This window comes from Carassius gibelio, chromosome B13 (assembly GCF_023724105.1).
Source record: "Carassius gibelio isolate Cgi1373 ecotype wild population from Czech Republic chromosome B13, carGib1.2-hapl.c, whole genome shotgun sequence".
Classification (NCBI taxonomy): domain Eukaryota; kingdom Metazoa; phylum Chordata; class Actinopteri; order Cypriniformes; family Cyprinidae; genus Carassius; species Carassius gibelio.
In genome coordinates this window covers 9,948,692-9,971,577 of record NC_068408.1, presented here as the reverse complement: position 1 = coordinate 9,971,577, position 22,886 = coordinate 9,948,692, and the positions used below count along the sequence as shown (strand labels likewise).

General features: G+C 40.1%; 2 protein-coding genes across 6 annotated transcripts in view; one reads left to right on the top strand and one right to left on the bottom strand.

The window, feature by feature from the left end:
* macrod2 (mono-ADP ribosylhydrolase 2) overlaps window positions 1-22,886 on the top strand; it is a 501,746-nt gene that overhangs the window by 67,594 nt on the left and 411,266 nt on the right. The gene's annotated exons all lie outside the window — the stretch shown is intronic.
* flrt3 (fibronectin leucine rich transmembrane 3) lies at window positions 11,305-22,251 on the bottom strand. 2 transcript variants are annotated; one of them, XM_052572467.1, is made up of 4 exons: window positions 21,931-22,251; window positions 15,929-16,206; window positions 15,475-15,803; window positions 11,305-14,490 (listed from the first exon to the last, which is right to left on the bottom strand). In XM_052572467.1, exon 4 carries the CDS (start codon window positions 14,460-14,462, stop codon window positions 12,513-12,515), a length of 1,950 nt encoding a protein of 649 aa, XP_052428427.1. In that variant the 5' UTR covers window positions 14,463-14,490; window positions 15,475-15,803; window positions 15,929-16,206; window positions 21,931-22,251; the 3' UTR covers window positions 11,305-12,512. The 2 variants fall into 2 exon arrangements, with proteins under 2 accessions (XP_052428427.1, XP_052428428.1); XM_052572468.1 differs by having other exon boundaries at window positions 15,475-15,759.

Sequence of the window (22,886 nt, the reverse complement as noted above, 5' to 3'; positions counted from 1 at the left end):
ACGGTATTGCAGTTCGGTCCTACAAATGTGTGACATCACATGAAACCTATGAATATATATACAAATTAAATTTAGAAATAGAGTAATGTGTAAAACAGTGGCCAATCTTATTTGTAAAATATTTTACTTTGTCAATTTGAATAGTTTTTTTTATTTTATTTTTTATGAATGTAACAGCAAGGGGCAAAGTTTTCCAGAACAAAAGCTTTCTGCTACATTTAGTGAATGGATTTGAAATAATTTTTGCACATTTTATTTTTGTTGCATTTTAGTCTGGAGCCCTGCAGGATTCAATCTGTCAAACACGTTGTACTCAAAGCTAGCCAAATGAGAACTATTTGAACACATTATTATTAAAACCGATTGATACGTTTCTCTCCGCTCTTCCAGCTGTCCTTTTGTTTGACAGCGGAGAAATGCAAGCGTGAGCTGCCCTCTTGAATCTAAAAACACTCCTCGGCTCCCACACTTTTGTGCGGCTGTTGGACCCTGTTGGACACTTCGGCATTCCACCCTCATCTGTGTTCCCCCGCCTCCACTCACCTGCCATCGTCCTCTCTGTCATCGGAGGGATAATTAAACCGATCTCCAGCTAGGGTCCCGAGGCCCTGCAGGACGGACCGTGTGCCAAAGCACGATGCCTGCTGACCTAGGAGACTTATTTCCCCACCTCCGGCCCCGATGATAGATGGATGAATCCGCCTTGAATGGAACTGCGTGTTTGCTCTTTTTGTGTGTTGTCTAATAATGGATTGGCCATGCATATATGTGAGGAATTACTTATGCTTGGCTAAGTGAATTAGCCCAAAACCACGGCCATCTGGCTTATGAAAATGAGCGAGGAGGGAGGGAGAAGTGCAGGAGTTAGAAACGAGATTTACAAGATCAATTTGCATAGCGCTTTCTTTTCGTTTGGCACAAATGTCCACAACAAAAAGTTACTGACTGCCCACACATAATCATGCTTTTTTTTTTTTTTTTTTTAAAGAGGACCCCTGTTTTCTGAGGTCCCAGTGGAGGTCTTGGCCTCCTTACAATAGTTAGATGAATTTGGTGCCTTGTGTTCTCTCGCCTTTTTGATGTAATTCGATTAGTGACCTAGTAAGCATGAATTTGACGGACCTCTTCATACAGGTTAATAGGGCTTTGGTGGGACGGCCCGTGTCACGTTAGACACCACCCACCTCCCGTCAGTCCCCCACTGTTGTCGTGTCTCCACACATAGGAAAGGCATGATTAATGACCAAACTCCTGGAAACATTGTCAGCCACCGGCGACTAGGACAAAATAGACACCCCGTCACGTTAACCTCTCACTCCAGAAGCGGTCGGCTGGGTGGAGGGACACAAAGCATTGTGTCGAGGAGCCTCACAGGAAACCGAGGTTTAGGGATGGTGCTCAGAGACAGGAAACATATAAAATCGGTTGGAAGATGTTTCCTTACATGAACAAGGAAGGGAAGGGACACGGGACAAGAGCTTTGTCTTTTTGTGGTGGGGAAAAAATGTAAATGATCTATTGTTAGACTGACACTAGATTTGTAATCCCGCTCATCTCTCCTTAGGCAGTTCAGGCAAACATTTATAGAACCTTACTCAAGCTCTGGATCACCTCATTGATCAAACGCGGGCCTTCAAAACCTGTTCCACACAAATCACGGCCGTTTCCATTTTCAACTGACATTTCAGAGCTTCATCTTGTGAGCAGATATTTAATGTTTCATTACAACGCTGCCGCCATTAATACAAAGCCAGTTTTCCTTCCTGCTAATAATAGTAAGGCTTATTAATTGAAAATGAAGAACGGGCCTGCCAGGCTACCCGGCAGAGTTTTCCAAAACTGAGGAGAGCAGAACTTCATCTTAGTTTGTGTTAAAATGAAACGTCTGCATACTAGAGCAGGGAAATAATTAGCAACGGGGAAAAAAAATCTGGGCGAAATGTTCAAATTTCATTCCAAGCCCCAGAAAGAATTTGTATTGTTGTCATGTTCTCAGTCACTGAGAAAACAGGGAGGGAGTAAAAATGCTAATGTGAGCGTAAAATAAAATATATTTTTTTCCTCCAAGAAATTTTTTAGTGGTGCTAGCCTGTGCAAATGTAGCTTTTTTTGTTTTTGATGTGAAATGGTATTTACATTTGCTAGAACTTCTTAAATTTAAAAACAATCAAGCCCTGCTCATATTTAAAAAGTAAAAGTAAAAAGAAAGTAACGCAAAAGTAATGTAACGCATTAGTTTCTATAAAAAGTAATGAAGTAATGTCATTAGTTACTTTTTTTTAGGGAATAACGCAATATTGTAATGCATTACTTTTAAAATTAACTTTCCCCAACACTGTGTGTGCTATGGCATTTTTATGTCATTGCTAGGGTGTTGTGGATGTTGCTTACTAATTGAAACCAGGCTCTGTTCTTTCTTTTAGTGTAAGACTAAGCTTTTTCATGTGTTTTGCCCTCCTCTCCTTAACAAGGCATAACTGATTAGTTTTTTTCTCCATAGTCATAGTTGCTGTAAAGTTCTTTGCAACGACTTGTATTGTGAAAAGCGCTATACAGATAAACTTGAATTGAATTGAGTAGTTCACATAAAGATCTTACATATATACAGTAGACCTTATGTTTGATAAATATATGCAACAGTATAATGACTGAAGGCTGTCTAAGCTCCAAGTGTCCCTAGAGAGGAATATCCTCCTTCAGGAAGAAGATTTTCTCTTGAGCAGGATGAGAGAGAGTTGCAGACTGAACGCTGTGCCACTTCCTGTCGTTCCATAATCCTGTTCTTATCAGCACAGCTGTCAGCCCCTAAATGAAGTCAGGCTCCTGAACTCATTTAAAACTGTGCCACTCAAAACCTTCTCTAGTTTCTTTAACTACCCATGTCACACACTGACAAGATTTTTCATATTTCATATGAATGCACAGCGTTTTCAGCATTATTTTTTTATGGTAATTCCATTAAAACAAAACTCTTGTGTATTTTTAAAAACTTATTTGTTTGTTTGTTTTGAGAAAGAGATATTCATTTTATTAATTCATTATTTTTCTGTGCAGTCAAGACACAATGAAAAGACAAACTATTATGTATGTTTTATGTATTTTTTTTATTTATTTGTAATAGGTAATATTGTTAGTTATAGTTTGTAACTATAGTAACTATATTGTTAGATAGTTATCTGCACTTTTTCCCTTTTTTACATTTTATACTAATTTTGTCATCATCTAAACACTGTTAAATGTATAATAAGTGCACATAATGCAGATTATAATATTCACTTGGGCATTTTTTTTTAGTTTAGAGTTTAGTAAGGCAAAATCTGTGTTGGTTATCAAATTATCATTGTATCATTGTATCAGACTTTAATAATTGCATATTCCTAATGTGGTCTATTTATTGTGTTTTTGACATCTGCTCTTTTTTGCTCATTCCTGTGTGAATTGCCTGCAGTGCATCTCTATTATTCACAGGCCTGGATGACACTTGAAATATAATTGTAACAATGCAAGTTGGTAGTGGAAAGATTCATGTCTAGAATCTTAGGCCTTTGTCTTATTACATCATCAGCATTTTGACCTCATTTTTAATGCATCCAGAATCTCATCAGGTCCTGCCTTTTATCTCAGCACCCGTTCAGCTCGTTGAGTCCAAGAACTTTTGTTCATGTGAGAGTGAGTGTGTGTGGGGGGGGGGGGGGGGGTTAATGCCATAGACGGAAATGGCCTTATGGTCATTAATATGTCTCTTTAGAGATTACCGGTCCTTTTTTGTATTAAATCACTAATCATTTTGCTTTTATCATGATTGGTATCTTTATGGCTCAATGGCCAGTGTGTGTTTCATTTTATTCTTGGTCTTCACCAGGGTCCAGAGAAAGTATTTGACTGTCGACATCAAAGAGTCAAATTGCACGCCACTGGCTTTGTCCATGGCCAAATGTTCCCAAAGAGATTTGTAATGGAGTTCTTTTTTTGCCAGCGAGTGGCGCCTCGTTTCCTGTCATCTCCTCATGTTCATTCAACAGTGGCCTTCTGAGCGAGTGTATGTGCGTGTGTTAAAGAATCCATGGACAGACCATGAGAATGGCGCGGTAAACAGTCATCTGTCACATTTAAGCCGTCTGTGTGTCCATTTAGGAACTGTCCTGACTTGGAGGCTTGTCCTCTGGGATAGGCAGTCATAGCAAGGTCTTAAGAAGCAGAGAGACGTGGATTAGACCGGCTTATTTCCTCAGACTCTTCTAGTGGATCATTGGATTGCAGTACCTTTGCAAGATTTTGAGAAATTGAAAATGGAATTTCTATAATGTTACTTCACAAACGTGCAGATAAACCTTGTTCTTGTAATACTTAAGGATTGCTTGGTAGGAAATAATTGGTTTGTTGTTTGTATGCATCTCAGAAACACTTATGAACTGATTTGATCATTTGAAATGTTCTTCCTGTCTAGAAAAGTCCATAAAAGGGACATTTTAGGTTAAATTTTTCAATCAGTGGTGGATGACCTTTTTCTGGTAAGCCTAACCGTTGACTAAGAGTGCATTTTGTCAAAAGAAGCTCCCTGTTAGACAATCGATCAGCTTTATGCACATGACCTTTTGGGGTAAGTGAACTGTGGCAACCTAATTAATTAATGGTAAAACAGTCTTGGCTAAATGTTGTGAAAAATAAATGTTGATGCAAACAACCTTAAAATCGATCACTTTTAAAAGATTTGGTGTCACACAAAGTCTGTAAACTTTGGCAAATCAGCAGCTGATTGTTGTCTTGTGTTGTCCCATTCAAAGCACAGTGTATTGTAAGCAAGTACAGTAATTATCATCTGAAGACAATTACACAAAATCTTTCAGAAGTAAAATATTTTGATAAATTATTCACATTAATTGAATGTTAGATAATATACAGTAAAAACAGCTGCCTACACGCTTACAATTAAATTATCTTGTCCACCTAAGTTATATGAGTTCTATTGACATACTGCAAATCATCATATTGACCTTTAGCATTCTCCGAGCTAATTCAGCACACAGCACCCAACTCTCCTCACTTAGTGCACGGGCAGTGATACAGAGACCTTGAGGTGTTGTTGTGACACGGCCGATGTTCAGATGAATGGTGACAGCCAGTATTTAGAGCCTGCTGACACCACTGATTGTCCAGGACGCAGTGGAGGCAGCCAGTCCTCCTTCCAGATCGCCCCCAAAGAGAGACAGGGAAAGACAGGCCTGTGTTGTAGTTTAGTGTAAGGGCATTGATGCTGACTGAAGTGTTGTGTAAGAAGGGCCTGTAGGGAAGGGTTGTTAGTCTCACCGTTCCTGCAGAAGGTCATACTGTCATAGGCCCTTTAGAATCCACATGGCACTTTTTCCTCCGGCTTTACTTTTCCCTCTGAACCTGTTTTTTTGTTTCTAAAAGCACTCAGAGTTTTAATTTGTGATATTTTTCAGGATATGGAGCAATAAGGTTTCTTTGTAAGTGTCCAGTTTAGTGATGACAAATGCTTTTCTTGCTCCATAATGGTGGAGCATTTTCTTAATGCACTGAGTCATTCCACTTAAGAAGTTCTCGAGTCAGAACTCAGGTGCGCCATGCATCTTTTAAGTGGAGGACAGTGGCGTTCCCTACTTGTTTAGTGCCCTAAATGAGAGATGACACAAGCAAGCCCACATGGAATCTATGCACCTAAAAATCCTTTTAGCAGAGACTTCAAGAATTAAAATGGAAATCATTTAAAATGGTGAATTCATTAAATAAGTAACATTAGTGCGTTAGGTATCATGAACTAACAATAACCTTAATATTTTACAGATTTTATTAAACTGTTAATTTATTAGTGTACTATGTTTAATTTGTTCTTTTTTTATTATAATGCTAGTAATATTGTCATAATATCACATATTAACCGTTTTTTTAAAGCAACATGGAATATTAAAAATGTACAAATTACAGTACGCTAAATTAAATGCTGTAAGATAATTGGGTAACACTTTAGAATAAGGTTCCATTTGTTAATGTTAGTTAACTACTAACATTAACGAAGATGAATAAATACAGTAATAAATGTATTATTCATTGTTTGTTCATGTTAATTAATACATTAACTAACATTAACTAATGGAACCTTATTCTAAAGTGTTACCGATAATTGTTTATTGCAAGTCCATACCCAATGCATTAGCAAATCAAACTTTACAAAAAAAAAAAAAAAAGTGTTATTAGTTAAATGTTTTGGCTTGTCTTCCAATATAATGGATTGTAATGCTCTAATGCATTTTAGTATGATTACTATGATTACCATCAAAGATACAATTTTCTGGAACTGTCTGGACCTGGACATGACCATAAACAGCTGAATAATTTTATGTACAGCAGTTTTGTGGTACAATTTTGTCCGTGTGCAAAGTTCCTTACCTTATTTTAAATAAACCAGGTGATACAGCAGCTGAACTTGATGGACACAACTACAGCTGGTATGATCACCACAGAACTGCCAAGGCTCACAATTTCTCACATCATCTGAACTTTGATGCTGGAAGTTGTATAATAGGTTTCTCTCTTAAAGTTCAGTTGATTGTTTCCTTAATAAGGTTAAGCCAATCCTGTAAAAACATTTCTGACCAACTAACAGTAGAGGTTTAAATTAGCTTTAAGAAGGTTCTGTAACTTGACACTTAAATTTCTGATATCATCAGCACTTGAGTATTGAGACCCAGTGGCTTTATTTGACCTTTAGCAGGTCTTCTATCCACCAGTTTTCTTTAAAATCTAAAGAGAACTCCTATTGATTGGTCCTTTTCAGATAATCTCCCACTGGCAGTCGCCAGACTCTCTGAAGGTGTTTCACTTTCATCAGGAAGTAGATTTTTAGTGAAGAATTAAATCAAAAAAGTGAAATGTTGAAACTTTGGTGGAACAAAAATTCTTTCCTATTTCAATTCCAATAACACACTGACATTTAAACTGAGCCTTACTGGTGTCGAAATAATCTGATTGCATTTCCCTCTTTCAGTCGTATCAGTAGGCTACATCAAATCAGCATACATAACACCAATGCACCAGTTGGCATTACAGCATGTCTTCACCATCTGTCAGTTGCATATATCTGGCGGGTCGCCTTACCGGCATGCAGATACGCCACTGACATTTAAACCTTGGCCCTCACGCAAACGGGAATGCTAACCAGATCGAAGCTGGGCCCGACACGGTCCTCGGAGCCCAGCCGTCATGAAGGGCTAAAGGACGATTGTACCACACAGGACCTTTCCGGGGGAATGCAATGATTATTCCCAGCAAGAGCAGACGTTTTGGACAAATACCCCCGTGGGTCGATGCAGCGGCGGAGAATGGGCCGCACAAATCAGCTAAAGGGCACAGGAAGATATATCACCTTTTAAAAGATCATTTAAGCTAGTTAATGGATGATGGGAATTAATGTCTCTCATCTAGTAAAGTCAATTAAATGGACGTTCTCGAAACATATGATACTCTACATCAAATTATCATAGCCAGCACTTGCCTGCAGGAACTGGTCGTTGTCGCTTGTTATTGCATCAACAGATGCTGGCTGGAGGTAGGAATCCACTTCACTGCAGTTGTAAGTCATTTTCCCTGTTCAATAATTCAACCCGCTCCACTGGCGAAGTGTCGCTCGCTGTTGCCACCTTAATAGACGAGCCTTTGTTAACTTGTATTAATGTCAGATGATTTTAAGGGGAGATAGATGAATGCACGCTGTGTGCTGTCGAGCAAGAAATTGGATTCATTTAGATGATGGGAGATTGTAGTAGTTGCAGCCTCAGAGTTTCAGGTCGTTGGTCATAATGAGGAGAAATACTAAGTCTTGTGTTTGAGAACTTTAGAATTATGGAGGAAAATGGATAGAAAGTGATTGAGAGGTACATTGAGGACGAGAAAAGAAATATAGGCCCCATTTAGACTTGATATTAAGATCCATCTCAGGTGGTCTTGTCAGAAATGGTCATCCGAGACACATTGTTTTTTTGTATCTGGTAGTAACGTGTCTTAAAGGATCGCTTGTGTTGACTTGTGGCCATGTTTGTACTAAGGACAGGTCTGAAGGTTTTAAAATATGAGAAACATAACAGGGCTGGATGTTTTTATTCAAATTGATTCTGATTCGCAAGCTGTTGATTTAATTTGATTTCCAATTGAGATTCAGTTTCAATTAAGTTTCTGTTTACTTTGGCTAATTTCAATTAAAATGTCCATTTGCATCTCTCTACTAATGCTCTTTTGAAACTAAAAAAAAAAAAAAAAAGGATCATGAATATTCAGATTAGTTCAAATTAGTTTTAGTTTTTTGTGGTTTACTTTATTTTTTGCCCACTGTGTTTTGGTTCTTTTAACATTTGCTTTGACACCTATTTTTTTTTTTCACCACATGACCGTGGTGACAGCAGAGCACATGTGGCCGTGGCTCCAAGCCCAGACCGCAGCTGTCTCTTCAAGACATGCTCAAGTTATGTTGTGGTTTCAGCAACTCCAATGTATCCATTTTTTTAACTGTTCTGTCCTTCTTTGGTTTGCATTACGCATGACCGAAGGGAGGAAAAGTGTATGAACAAATGTAAACGCTGAAAGGTCATAGTGATCTATGATGATTAATAGGTGCTCTACAAATGGAAGTACAAGCAAATGAGCACACACAGTTCTGCATGTTCTGAAAACATACTTTAGTCTTTATCATCTGTGTTGATGGGATTCATACACATGCTTTGGACAGAGTCCAGCCATGTGGGAGGACACACTGGTCTCCTAGCCCTGACATTTTGACCTCAATTTCTCTTTTGTTTCTAAAAGGCATACAATGAGGGGTCTATGCTTTGATGTGCAAGATGTCTTGGGCTAAATACAGGGTGCAGAAGAAAAGAAAGCCAATGGCTCATTAGGAGACTTTTTTGCCATTTTTATTTTGGAAAATTTTGCGCTGAGCTGTGGGAAAAGGTTTTGCAGGGAACGCGAGGCCAGGCAGAATGGGAGCAAACACATCACACACTTGGGAATATATATGCTAGGAGTTGATGACTACATCTTCCTGCAAGGTGAAACAAAATGAGATCAGAATAAGATGGTGCTTTTAAAGTCAGCTCCCTTATGGCTCTTTTGGTAAATTAAACTCTAAAAATAATTGAATGACATGTGGCTTCTGCATTTGCCAGTAATTGCTTTTCTTGTCAAAAGCAACTCTCATTATCTTATGTTAGTTGCTCTTATAAACGTTTTATGATCCAAAAAACAGAGCAGCTGCATTGTTCTTCACACTATTCATTGTTTTAAAGAGCTAGGGGTCTGTCATTGTTTGTGATAACAATGTCTGACCTGATCTCTACTGTTCCTTTGCTTTGAAACAGGAGGTCAAAAGTCCAAAAAAGATGAAAAATGTTGATCAGTTGCTTTACAATACGGTCAAAAGTTGAAAAGATGAAAAATGTTCACCAGTTGTTAAAAAAGGGGGTCAAAGGTCTTCAAAAAGGAAAAATGTGTACCATTTGCTTAAAAAAGGGCCAGGTGTCTAAAAAAATGAATAATGTCTACTAATTGCTGAAAAAGGAGGTCAAACATCCAGATTGTCCAGTAATTTTTCATCTTTTTAGGCTTGTGACCCTTGTTTCACCTGCTTTATCTGACCCCTGGTCAGCCATGCCTTTTATTTGACCACAGGTCCACAGCAAATGAGATGACCATCCAACATCAAATTTCTTGAGTATTTAGGCTGATATTGTCAAACTCTTCCTCATTATGTCCATAGTTTAAGGTATTTTGAAGACGTTTATCTTTTTGTCTAAAGTGAAGTGCCCGATTCAAGGTAGAATTTCAAGTGTGCACCAGCTTCATGGACATCAGATCTGATCAATGGTTTTCCCAAGGCGAATGAGGTCATCTGTAAGCCCCAACAATGTGCTGACAAAGACCCCAGAGGTTAGGTCAGTGTGTTAAAAGGGTCACCACAGGTCACCCCCAGTAGCAGCCGCTCAAATCGCCCTCCCCCAGTACTTAAGGTTAGTGTTCTGAATAGGTCATTCTAACCGGAGAATACAAATTTGCTGTGCGCACTTGTCAACTGATTTGCTTTCACCATACAGCACATAATATTAATATTTCAAGCTGTTTTGCTCGTTGCTCAAGCTGTAAAAAAATTCTGATGGTGTTAGGAAACTGGAGATTGATTTACTGCATGCAGAACATCCATAAAGAGAATGTGCATGCTCAAACACTCTCACACACCTGTGCGCTTTGATAATTAAAGCTGCTGTGATCTCATTTTTGCTTGGTGCTGCTTTATACCTACAGTTCTAGCCGACATCTCATCTCCAGCATGAATGATTTGTAAGTTGCAACAGCCGGTGTGAGTATTGTATTAATGTTCAGAGGAGTATTACAAGGAGAATATAAGTTAAAGATGGAGAAACATTTTTGAGGATTTAAGAGAGGGAGAATAAATAATAAAAAATTCTTATATTGTGGAAATTAATTACATTTTAAAAACCAATACATTTTGTCTTTTTTAAAAACCAATATGTCTGCATTTTACATTCTTACAAAAAGTCTTCAGATTTGAAAGGAAGTGTGTGAAACTTAGCAAGGCCATCAGCCAGCATCTAAAACTCGCTAATACCGTCAGTCAGGAAACCACATAAATAAATGACAAGGCAAGTTAGGATCATCAACAGCATTCACATATGTGAACCCTTGCTGAACTGTATGCTCACAGAGGGTGTTAACTTTAATTTCTAGCTGATGTGGTATATTTAGTACATGGGACTGTTAAAGTATACTTAAGGTTTGGATCAGACTTGCTGTTTTTAGAGGCTTCCCTGAACTGTAATTATATATCAGGGCGTGTGCATGTATGTGTATGCATCTGTGCACATTTGTGGCCCACATATATGCCATGTAGACACATACCCATGTGCTCATGTGAGCCACCTGTGTGATTCCTATTGTGATTTGGGTTGTGCCATCAACCTATTGCTATATAGTCATTATATACGTACATCTCCCCCTGTGGACGGGAGACACATCAAAATCCAGCACAGCATCTCTCCGAAAGCCTCATTTAGCTTCTATGCCGTACTTGCTGATATTTCCCACTTGGGCCAATCAGATAAGTCACACATGGCTTAACCACACAAAAGAGCACTTGGAACCCCTAGCGAATGTGGCACTAGGAAGAAGCCTCTGTATGCTTTAGATGAACACTTTTGAGAACCAGAATGCTATATGCAAAGCTTAGAGGGATTAAAAATAAATAGAAATCATACTACTGGGGAAAAGGAGACCATCAAGTTGGGGTTTTATCCACTTTTATTTTGCAATATGACCAATATCCTATCATATTCAAGTGTGTATGAAAAAAGTTAAGTCACTGATTTATTTTTTTGAAAAAGCTAAATACAATAAGCATTGGATCAAGGCACATACAAGACTGGCCAAAGGGCATTCAATGCACTTTGGTCTTCAGTTGTAAAGAACAATTTAACTGTGGCAACTTAAAAGTGGCTTGAATTAGATAACACAAAAATACAAATAAGAATTATATGAAAAAAAAAAAATAGTTGACACTTTTATATTCCAAATAGAAAAGAGCCCAAATGTGTTTCTTGCCATTTTTTTCTGCCCATAATTTTCCTTTTTGGAGGGCAACGTTTACATGATGTGGTTAACTGTACTGAGGGATACGGTAAATGCTGTTTCCCTTTGCTGAACAAGCGATATTGAGTTCTATGTTGTGTTTTTGCCCATCCGTTTTGATTTGACTGCAATGTAACCATTCATTTGATCTGTGTGCTTCATTTGCAAAGGAATTAGGATTATGTGCTGTGTTGCTGCCTCCTCCAGGGCAGAGAGGAAGTAATAGATATCTGCTTCTTAAACGTTGCAGTGATGTAAAAGCTGGCAACGTTCTGAAACGGGCAAACCAGGATTCCTGAAGAAACCCATAGGTTTCTGTGACACCGGAATAAGTCTGTGCCTGCCATCCTTAGAATTAACAAAACACTTGTCTTTATTTCCTTCGATCAATCACCTATGCCCTATATTCTCACAGCCTTGTTTTTTGTTGTATTTATTTTATCCACTGACAGCAAGATAGCGATAATTTTGACCTGTGCTTATACTACATGGTTTTCTAAAATCTGATTGTTCAACACGGCAATGAAAACCCACTTTCACAGTTGACAAGTCATCATATCTCAGTAGAGCACAAAGTTTTTTTTAATTGGTCTAAAACCATAAGTAAAGGAAGTACAGTACAAATGACTACAAATATCTAAAATATAGAATTGCAGTTTGAGGCAGCATACACCGACAGCTCAGTGATGGCCTGCAATCGGAACCTTTTTTTCCTTTTAATAAATCGTCCTTAAATATAAATTATATGGCAAATGTACATAACGATGCTTTCTCAGTCTTTTCAATCCAGTGTTTTTCAAAAGACCAAGCAGTCTCCGAGTCACTCGTTTGCAATAAAACGTCTTTGTAATCCTCGCACACTATCATGAATGAGAGTAATCTGAATCTGGTATTCCACTGTCTCTGTAGCTTCTGTTGTTGATGCTGTTTTCGCTGTGCGGGCTCTTGTAGAGACTTAAGCCGTTAGGAGGAAAAATTGTGTGTATCACAAACTCCTCCTTTGAAACGGGCATGTGATTTATGGGAATCATTTGAAAAGAGGTCTCTCTAATCTCCAAGATGGAGTTGTCCTTCTTTGTTCCAGCTTCGGCGTAATCGTCCTTCCGCCTGCGCCCTTTGTTGTACGTGCAGTTCCTGGAAAATAAGGAACCGTTCCTGTGGACGTACCAGCACACCAGGGCTAACATGATGATAGCCAGAAGAGCCACCGCCCCTCCGATGATAGCAGCTAAAGGCAGATTGGAATTTTTGTAAGGCTCTTTCTCCTGCTCTCTGTTCAAGGTTGTGGTGGGATTGTACGGTTTCAGGGAACTAGTTTCTGTCTCTATGCAAACAGGTGTCTCGTCTGACAGGTAAATATTACTTGTCTCCATGGGAACCATGCATATCCGATAAGAGGATTCGGGCTCCAGAGCTGTGAGCAGGTACTCTGTTCTCTCCCCTTGAACGATGGTCTCTGTTATGGATCCGAAAGCAGGACTGTGGCCCAGCTTTAGCCAACTGAGCCTCAGGGCTGTCATGGGCTGGGATACTCTCCAAGATATGTGCACCGTCTCTGCGCTACTGGATTTGACGCTTATCGTGATGATCTTGCGACTGGACGGCGTCGTGCTACGATAATTTCTTCCCAGTTCTGGACCCTTAACCACAGGTCTTTTAGTCACATATGAGGGCCACTGGGGTCGAGAGGGTGGCAAAGTGTTTGAGACTGTGCTGGTCTCATATGTGGTTGGGATCTCTGTGTCTGAGCAGCCAAACAGCTCTGTGGAAAGGTCTTTGATGGCCATACCTTTCACCTTATCAGGACCTTGGCACATGAAGCCGCGCACGTTGACCCTAGATGGAATACTGCGCAGCCAGTCACGAACCCACTTCATCCTGCAGTTGCAGTTCCAGGGGTTGTTGCGCAAGAGCAGCTGGGTAAGGTTATCCAGATCGTCAAATACCCCCATGGGTAGACTGCTCAAGTTGTTGCCTGACAGATCCAAACGGTACAGCTGTCGCAGAAAAGCAAAGGCACCTGCTGGCACGTGATTGATGTGGTTGTCTTGAAGATTTAGCTTCTCCAGGCTTGAGCCCGGCAGGTTTGCGGGTGGGGAAGTCAGGGAGTTCCGTACCAACGAGAGCTCGGTCAAGTTGACTAAATTCACCAAGGCCATCTCCCCAATGCCCCTGTTTTTCAGGAGGTTGCCATCCAGAACCAGTCGCTTCAGGTTTATAAGATCCTGCAGGGATGCCTCCGAGATGGACGAGATGCGGTTGTCATCGAAGCGAAGCTCCTCAATAGTCATTGGCAGGCCGGAAGGTATGGTGCTGAGGTGGTTGCGGGACAGGAAGAGCAGCCTCAAATGGTTGCTATCCCGGAACGCACCCTCTTCAATGCTGACAGCTGACACGGAATTGTCATCAAGGTGTAATTCCTCAATGAAGGGAATCTGTGCCAGGGACGCGTGGGTGATAGTCCGAATATTGTTCTCCTGCAAATGAAGTTCCTTGACATTCAGCGGCAAGTTGGTGGGGAACTCGTCCAGATTGTTGCAGTACAGGTAGATCTTTTCGACACTGTTCAGCCGTCGTAGATCCGTTGGGATCCCTGCGCTTTTGATGCGGTTGTTCTGGAGGAAAAGTACTGTAGCATCCTCTGGGATGCCCGAAGGGATGGAAGTCAAATCCCGGTCATTGCAGTATATGAAAGTCCCATCGCACCGGCACTGCGAGGGACAGGAGGCTGAGGTGACCAATGGATTGGCCAAGCCAAGCAGAAGCCCGGCTCTGATGAAGAAGACGAAGAAGGACTTGTAATTGCTTGCCATCGCTAATGTCCTCCTTGCGGTCGTTGCCCTTGGAGAAAAAAGAAGGGAAAAAGTCAAATTTATGCAATCTGAAGAAAAGGCAGTGTCCTGCTCTAATTGCTGTTTTATGTACGGTGCCTGCAGTGCTTCTTTCATTATAAATGATTCAATTTAAGACAAAGAATACAATATTTTTGCTACTGAATTAATGAAAAGAGGCTATTAACATTTCCAATGACATGAACAAATGAAAAAACTATGGTAGCGAAACTTGCCTGGGGTGTTTATCTTGATTGAAATCATTTTTATATCAAAACAATACAAAGAAGTGAAGAAAGAAAAAGGGGATTAGAGGAGAGAAAAAATAAGAAAAAAAGGGAGGACTGAGAGTTTCAGAAAGAAGTCTAATTGAAGTGGAAGTATATTCCCAATCAGCCGTGGATGTAGATAACAAATCCTTAAACCCACTAGCTTTCCATGAATGAGATGCCTATGTGTGAGAGGTTTTATCTTTCTCTCTGTGTAATGTAATCGCAGGCTCTTGTTGTTTTACACATTTCTGCTGTTAGGCAGTGCATTTCAAGGCTCCTTTTCATTGCTGAAACCGGTGGCAGAACACAGTCAGGCCTTGTTGATTGAATATTGTAAAACTGATCTTGTCTTTTTGCTCTTTCTTTTGTGCATGATTTACGGGTGTTATAATTTACCAAAGGTTGGAGGCTTGCAACTTGAAATTAAAGATCTAGATACATTTTTCTTAGGTTTCACACATTTATATATCTATATAACATATAATGTTGCATATATAAAATGTATTTTATATATAACAATTACGTTTTTTTTTCTTTTACATATTTTTGATTTATATAGTAGATCATTTTATACTTCCATAGTCGACTGTAGCCTATGTAAGACATTCTTTAATGATCTGTTTATTTGAATTTCACATTTTTTCTTGTTACTTCTATCTATGCATATTTATATAATAAAAAATGTCAATTAACCAAAGCAAGATCATCCATAATTGTCATACCTGATTTAGAAATGCCAGTTAATCCTCTGCTGCCACCCAAAATCCAATGAGGCTTTAAGCTCTCCTTTCTATTCTTTCAGGAGATATTTGTTTGTCTTGTCCAATGGGTCTCTTTGGTTATATCCTGACCAGGCTGGTATTTGTTGAACTGATCCTTGTTTGTACCGCTGACCTCCTGTCTTGTATCACAGCGGCCACAGTTCATGCAATCAAAGGCTTTGCCATGGTAGATAAACCTATAAAGCAAGCAGCTCCGCTTCCAGACAGACCTCAGGCAGCTTTCTCCTGTGCAGGCATGCGATTTCAGTTAATTTAATCACAAAAAAGGACTAAAACAAAAAGAAAGGGAATAAAAAAAGAGAGAAGAATCCTTTTATTTTATGTTGCGATTCCTAATCAAACTCTTTTGTGTCAATCAGAGTCCTCTTTGAGAAATATACGGTTCTCGTCGCACCTGTCTCTCCCGAAGCAGACTGGTCATGGCATAAAGACCAAAGTCTGTCTGCAGTATGGTGGGCTTAAATCCAGGGCGGTTCGGTTCTGAAGTCAGGCTCCAAAGTCAGCCCCGAATCCTGTAGTCTCACTCCTGGCAGGAGCATGAATAAAGTATCCAGCCTCGTGGCTCGAAAGCAGAATCTCCTGTGCTGCTGTAGCACTCCGCCTTTCTGGCTCTAGTTTCACGAACCTGTGCCCGATATGCAGACACCCACTCCTTTACACATGCTGAACTTCCTGGCAGGGATAGAAAGAAAAGAAAAAGAAGTCAATAAGAGCAAATTCTTTTATTACTGACAGCATATGACATCTGAAAACGTCATGACGCCAGGAAAGGCATGTGGGCTTGTTGAGAATGAGTTATTGACTGTGCATAATATGCTGTTAGGCAGCGTTTATTTAATTCTGAGATGATAGTGCCAAGGCTGAGATTGAGTCAGACAGCGACGCAGCCGGCTGCAACTGGCCACTGTCCTTCAAACAGAACCCTTTCACTTCACCATCGACAACACATTGATGTAAACCGATAGCTTTTTAGCTTCTCTTTTCAAGGTTTGCACCTAACATAAAAAGTACACCACAATGGATTGGATTTTTATGGATTGTTACGGCCTGTAGATTGCTCCGCTGCATTTGAGACTTATCAGATGGAAGGAAGGGAAAAAGAAGAAGGGTGTGTGGTTGAGATGGGAACTTGAAAGTCCCTTAAGCTTATTGGGTTTCTGTATATCAGGGGATTTCTTTGCCTCTGGGTAAATGACCACAGAGAAAAGCCCCTGGGCTGCAGTCCTTTGATAGTGGACAATGTTTATGAAACCTGGATTAGTGGAGATGTTGTGTGGATTTTTATAAAAACCTTTCTTTTTCCTTGCCTTAAGCCGGTGCTGCCAGGCTAACCACATTCACTGCCCTCTCTACCACTAACCCCTAACACCCCCCCTCTAGTGTTCTCTATGGTGATGGCTGAAAAGAATTCCTTTGCATAAGAAAAGCGACCACGGTTTGGGCCCTGTGACAATGGCCGAAGACCGTTCCCTACCGCCTGGTGACGTTCTGCACCGAGCTGTGCTTTCAGAGACACTCTGGAAGCAGAAGGTAAGAATAAGAGTCATAGTGAAGCATATTGCTGCTGAGGCGTGATGCAACCACCAAAGGTCCCTCAGGCTGCCCCGACAGCACCTGAACATAACGCCCTTGCACTGCTCAAAAATGTACATGTGAGATGAATGTGCTTTTATGTCTCTCAGACTCATGAATATCCAAATGGTATCCTCAAGTCACCTCTGGTGGCCCCAAGGAGTTTGTCCGTGCTTCACCTACCATACTCTAATTTCCCACGGTATATCTTTCCTGTTACATAGACTGACAATATGTATTTCTACAACTGACAGCCACCACCACAGTTTATGCCCTTGCCTGAAACCCTTCTTCTGACCTGTGGATGGTAACCTTGCTGTAGAACATGCTGGAGTATGTCAGGCAACTTTGAAACCGTTGTATAAAGTGACAAGGAGAGATTAGGGAATTGAAGGCCCTGTAACTTGATTACAGGTCTCGCCAGCGCTGTCTAATAATACACCCCATCCTTCTGTTGAGCCTAAGTGCTCCATGTGCATGCTTTTGTATTAGTAGATTACCAAGAGCTCGGAAACAGCAGCTGTGACCCGACTTTAAGGACAGGTGATGGTTGACAGTGAGATTTCAGTATGCTGACATGGACTAAGTTGCTTCCTTTTTGTCGGATCCTGAAACATTTAGAAAGATTTGCTACATGATTGCCAGATAAATTGAAGAGGAAAATAAGTACTTGCAGGAATGGTGAATGGTTGGTTAGCAATCGCCTGGCGTGCAATTTTCCAACTGTTCCGAGGAAATGTATTGATTTGGAGAATTATGTGTGTAAAGTAACTTGCCATTTTTCCAAAAGTCTGACAAATACCAGACTGCAAAATTATGTAGAGATGGAATTGCTCTTGATTTATGTACTGTACTCAATGTAAAGCACTTCCTGGCACCGTAGCGGGCAAAAGCAAGTTGGTGAAATGCAAGCCCCTTTGGTTTTTCTGCCAAGATACTTTACTGAAAGTATCAAGGTTCACTCACAGATGCCTGTGTATTTCCTGATATTTCAGCTGAGATCTTACTCAGGAGACCTTGATAAAAGCATAGGTGTCTTGGGAAATATATGTGGGCCAGTATTATTTTATGGCCGAAAAGGTCAAACACAAAAGAAAACCTCAAACCTCTACCTCAAACGCTTCACCAAAAGCTTGTCGTGCTAGCTCTCTCAATAGGTCATGCAAACCTTGATCTGGCTGGATGATTGGCTGCATTATCCTTTCCTTCGTCTTCCCTTGGCTTCTCAGATTTCACAGAAGTGGCAGAGGCCCATTATTCATTACAAGTTAAGCATAAGGGCCCTGGCCCTCATTCTTCTGCTTTACTGAACTCCTTTCACTTAGAATTATTAGCTTTTTCACATTTTGTTAAATCTTCCAGCTCCCTGCCCCACCCACTACTCATAGCCAGCGAGAAAAGGCCACTGAATGTGACGGGCACCTCTCACTATCGTCCTAATAGGCCGTATTTCCCGTTTGGAGATTGTTCTAATGGCCGGGCCTGCTTCTGCTCCATTGCTCTGCTGAAAGTGATGTTCAATCAAGCATCCTAGTTAAAATGGCCACAGCCACAACTAGCCTACCTTTTGCTCGTTTAGAGTTGTGTCGGACAAATGGGTTAAAAAGGCATTTAAGGGGGATAAAATCATATTCTATTGTGATTATGCAACATAGAAGTGCAGAGAAAATATTTTTGGAATCTTAATATATTTAAAATTGGAATATTAAATACAACCAAATATTTAGCTTTTCTATTATGACAATGCTTTTGAGTTTTTCTGCATTTTTAGTGAAATTAGGGTAATGCTTAAGATGGCAAACATTCCACCGTTCTGAGATGTTTTCTATTTGCTCCCCAAAATGCTGTCACATCTGATCAGTGCCCATGCATGAATGAAGACATTTAGGATGAAATTAAATTTGCTTCTTCATTGGTAGGTCCTGGGCTATGATTATGAAAAACAGCTTTCTTATTTTCAATAGATAATAGATTCTGAACCCCAGGCGGGATTTGAACTAAATGCGCCTCTTTGTCATGTATCTTACATCCATGAAGCCAAATCAAGCCTGAGAGGCTGAGAGATGAAACATTTCTGCCTACATATTTGGAAACGAGAAGAAGGGTTTGGACACGGCTTTAACGTTAATTTAAGAGCAGGCTATTGTGCTAGCAGCTCCCCTCTGGGTTCGGTTTTAGGGCAGATGATCCACAGGTTTGTCTCTGGCTGGGGTTCAGGCAGTGAGAATGGATTCTAGGGGAGACAGGGGGTCTTTTTCTTTTGTGCTGCACTGAAAAGAAAGTGGTCCGTGGCAGCTGCACTGTTTTCCCCACTTGGTGGTGGTAGGTGCTTCTGTATCGGGCCTGTGTTTGTCAGATACACACACACAGACACTTGGAGGCCGAACCGTAGCTTTAATTACCACATATGTACCCCCTACTAGGTTACAGGGGGCAGCAGTCGCCAGACAAGGGCAAAAAGGGTTGGGTTGATTTACTGCACTGTACTTTTCTGTTTCCACTCCAAAGAGGAGTAAATTGCATCTGTAATAAAGCAAAACTTGACATCAGACAGTTTATTAAATATATATATATATATATATATATATATATATATATATATATATATATATATATATATATATATATATATATATATAAAAAGATAATTTTCAGGAAATCAATTTCTAGGCTTGTTTTTTCGAATGTTCGTTTTGAAGAACGGCCTAACTGAGGTCAGAGGTTGGCTGCTGACACGAGTCGAGAATTCTATGAGAACTATTTGTTTTTGTCCTCACCACAAAAGGGTGACAGATTTTTTTTTTTTTTCTGTAGGCCTGAAAGACATGACTATTTCATGTTGACTGAGTGAATGCCACGGACCACTGGGTTTAGCCTCCTCATTCGTGGCTTGAAACAAAGAGTGCTGTCCTCCTGGCTGCCAATAAACATACACTGAATGCATAGATATTTGTATTAAAATATAGAAAGTTTCTTCATTTTTATTCCTGTGTATTACTATCTAAAGGGAGCTTGGTATGTATGTCTTTTTAAAGCACAGAGGAGTAGTATTTGTAAATTGCTGATACAAATTGTTTATGCAAGCGAAAAAGACTGCCACAGAGTGCTTTGACACATCCAACAAAGAACAATGGGTTTGTTAATTTTATCACCCTCCTTACAAAGTCAAAGCAGGCCATTTGTGGTTCTCAGCTATTATCATCCTAAGAAACAAACCTATCCGAATACACAATCTTTTAGTACTTTTGAACATATGAAGCTCAAAGCTATAGGGAAAACAACTTGTACTCAGTACATTAGGGATTCAAAAAGAGGTCTTGTTCACTTGAATCTCTTGCATAGTTGTCTAATGTGAATATAGTTTATATTGAATATAGAATATATTTTATAGTAGTCTTATATACTGATCTAATCAGCTCTAACTGAAGGCTTTATCTTTTATCATTGCATTACAGTCCCTCGCTCTTTATCAACACAAAACTATTATTTCAATCTTGACATTTTCTGCCTAACCGATATGAAAGCTTTTGTTTCAGATAACTTGGAAGGCTACTTAAAAGAAGGGCAATTGGTTTGATGGGAAAATCCTGAAGCAGCTGACTGCCTCAGATCTCTAGAGCGCCACACACTCACTTCTCTCACGGAAAAGCACAGGGCGCACATTTATGGCGCGCCAATCTCGTAGTCTTTTGAGTATTCGTTAGTATTCCAAATTAGAACGCGTTCCTCATAATCAACGAAGCTATCTGTTCTGCGAGCGGTTTCGATAATGGGACAGATCTACGTTAGTTTTGACGCCTCGCGCGCAGTGTACATGGACTGTAGCGCGTCGCATCCTCGATTCCTCCATTCTTTATTCCAAATCACTCTTTCTTAACACTTCTAGAGCGCAGGTTGGGCATTATTAATATATATTTCCTCATTTGGAATCGACGTCTGCTCGCTTCTCAAAGCCTTTCAAACTAGAACAGATTTAAGACGCGGCGCGTTAAGTTTATGCGTTCCTGTTGATTACACGCAGAGAAAATACAAGCTGCATTGCGTTTTTTCTAAACCAGTACTCGATATTTAAGGACTGGATATCAGTCTAACTGATATACAATGCTGATGGTAATAATAAAATGCAAGTTGAGCGTCCTTCGTTCGTTCATTCGCGCGCAGCAGCATGGAGACTTAAAGAGATAGTTCACCCGAAATAAAAATTAAAATAGGTCGTATTCTCATCAAGTTATTCCAAACCTATATGACTTTACAAAATCCTTTGTATATTTTATGTTAGGCAGTTTGACAGCCTCAGTCACCATTCACATTCATATGGAGGAAAAAAAGATGCACTGAAACTAAATGGTGACTGAGGCTGTAAGCCCTTAACATTTCTCCCTTACATATCAGGAGAAAAGGTTTGAAACAACATAAAGGTTATTAAATAATCCCATAATTGTATTTTTTTAAAGCTAATTATTGTTATAAAATTAATTTGGAGATGCATCCTGAATGCTAAATGGCAAATGAAGGGCTATCTACTGCTAAATGTCTTGACTACTGTACTTCAAATTGCTATTACATCTCCCTCGAATCCCTAAGGGTATGCCTGCATTCGCTATAAAATGCCTTTTCCCATTGCAAATGTCTAATGGATCTGAAAGTTTAGAAGCAAAGTCCACTGCATGACGCTTTGTGGGTGTTCGGGATGTAAGGGATAGATGTAAATTTGCTCTATGCATGTTTTGAAGGTATTTAATCACCTCCGAGTGCTGAAATGCATAAAGGAAAGGGTTAAAAACAGCCCCCAAAAAGGGGAAACTCCAAACAAAATACACTTACCTGCCCAAGCAATAATTCAAAAAGGCAGATCAAAAAGAATATCCTCAAAGCATAAAGTCAGTCCGTAGGATAAATCCAATACGATGGAAGATGATTTCAATCCCCAAAAAGAGCCCAGTGTCAGAAAGGCTCAATAGCAGCAATGGTGCGAAAAGCAGGGTGTGTTTTTATTTCCACACACACTTGTTCACATACACACAGACACACACACACACACACTCCTGTGGCTCAGAAGAGACAAGATAGAGAAGTCGGCAGAGCTGGTCAGCTGCCTGGAGCTCACTGCAAGTGTGAGGTTACATCTGCCTCCAGCTCTGCTTCAACACAGCGCTGATGTCATCCGGGGGGCGGAGCTTGTGGCTTCCTCCCCTTACTCGCCCTCTCTCTCTCTCTTTTTCTCTCTCTCCCACTTCCATCATGCTAGATTTACTGTGAACGCTAGGGGGAGCAAGAGAAAGAAGGATGAGAATTGAGCAGCCTTGAATAGGCAGCTTCAGTGGGCACTTCATGTGTTTGTGTTGAAGGCCACCAGAAGCCTTATTTATATGAGCATTATGTGTGTGTCTAAAAATTAAGTAATGGAATTTAAATGCTAGAGATGCTGAGAAAAGGCAGAGCAGTTTATCAGCACTGGTATGCGCTTATTTAAATCAGAACAGTGAGAATCTTTATTTTAGTGATATGAGTATGTGTCTGTAAGAGAGAGCTGTTAATGGCATCTAAGTTTCACAGCACATTATGAATTTTTAAGCTTGGAAGTCAGGCGTTATGTTCAGCCTCATTATGCTTATTAAGTATTAAAGTGGCTCCAAATGGCGAATTTGCTCCCTCATAAACCAGCAGTAGAGACTGTGTGTGTGTGTGTGTGTGTGTGTGTGTCATTGTCTCCAAAGGGCTTTTGAAGACTTTTGTACAGTGGAGTCTGTTCCTGACCTCAGCAGACCCGTATGGATCAG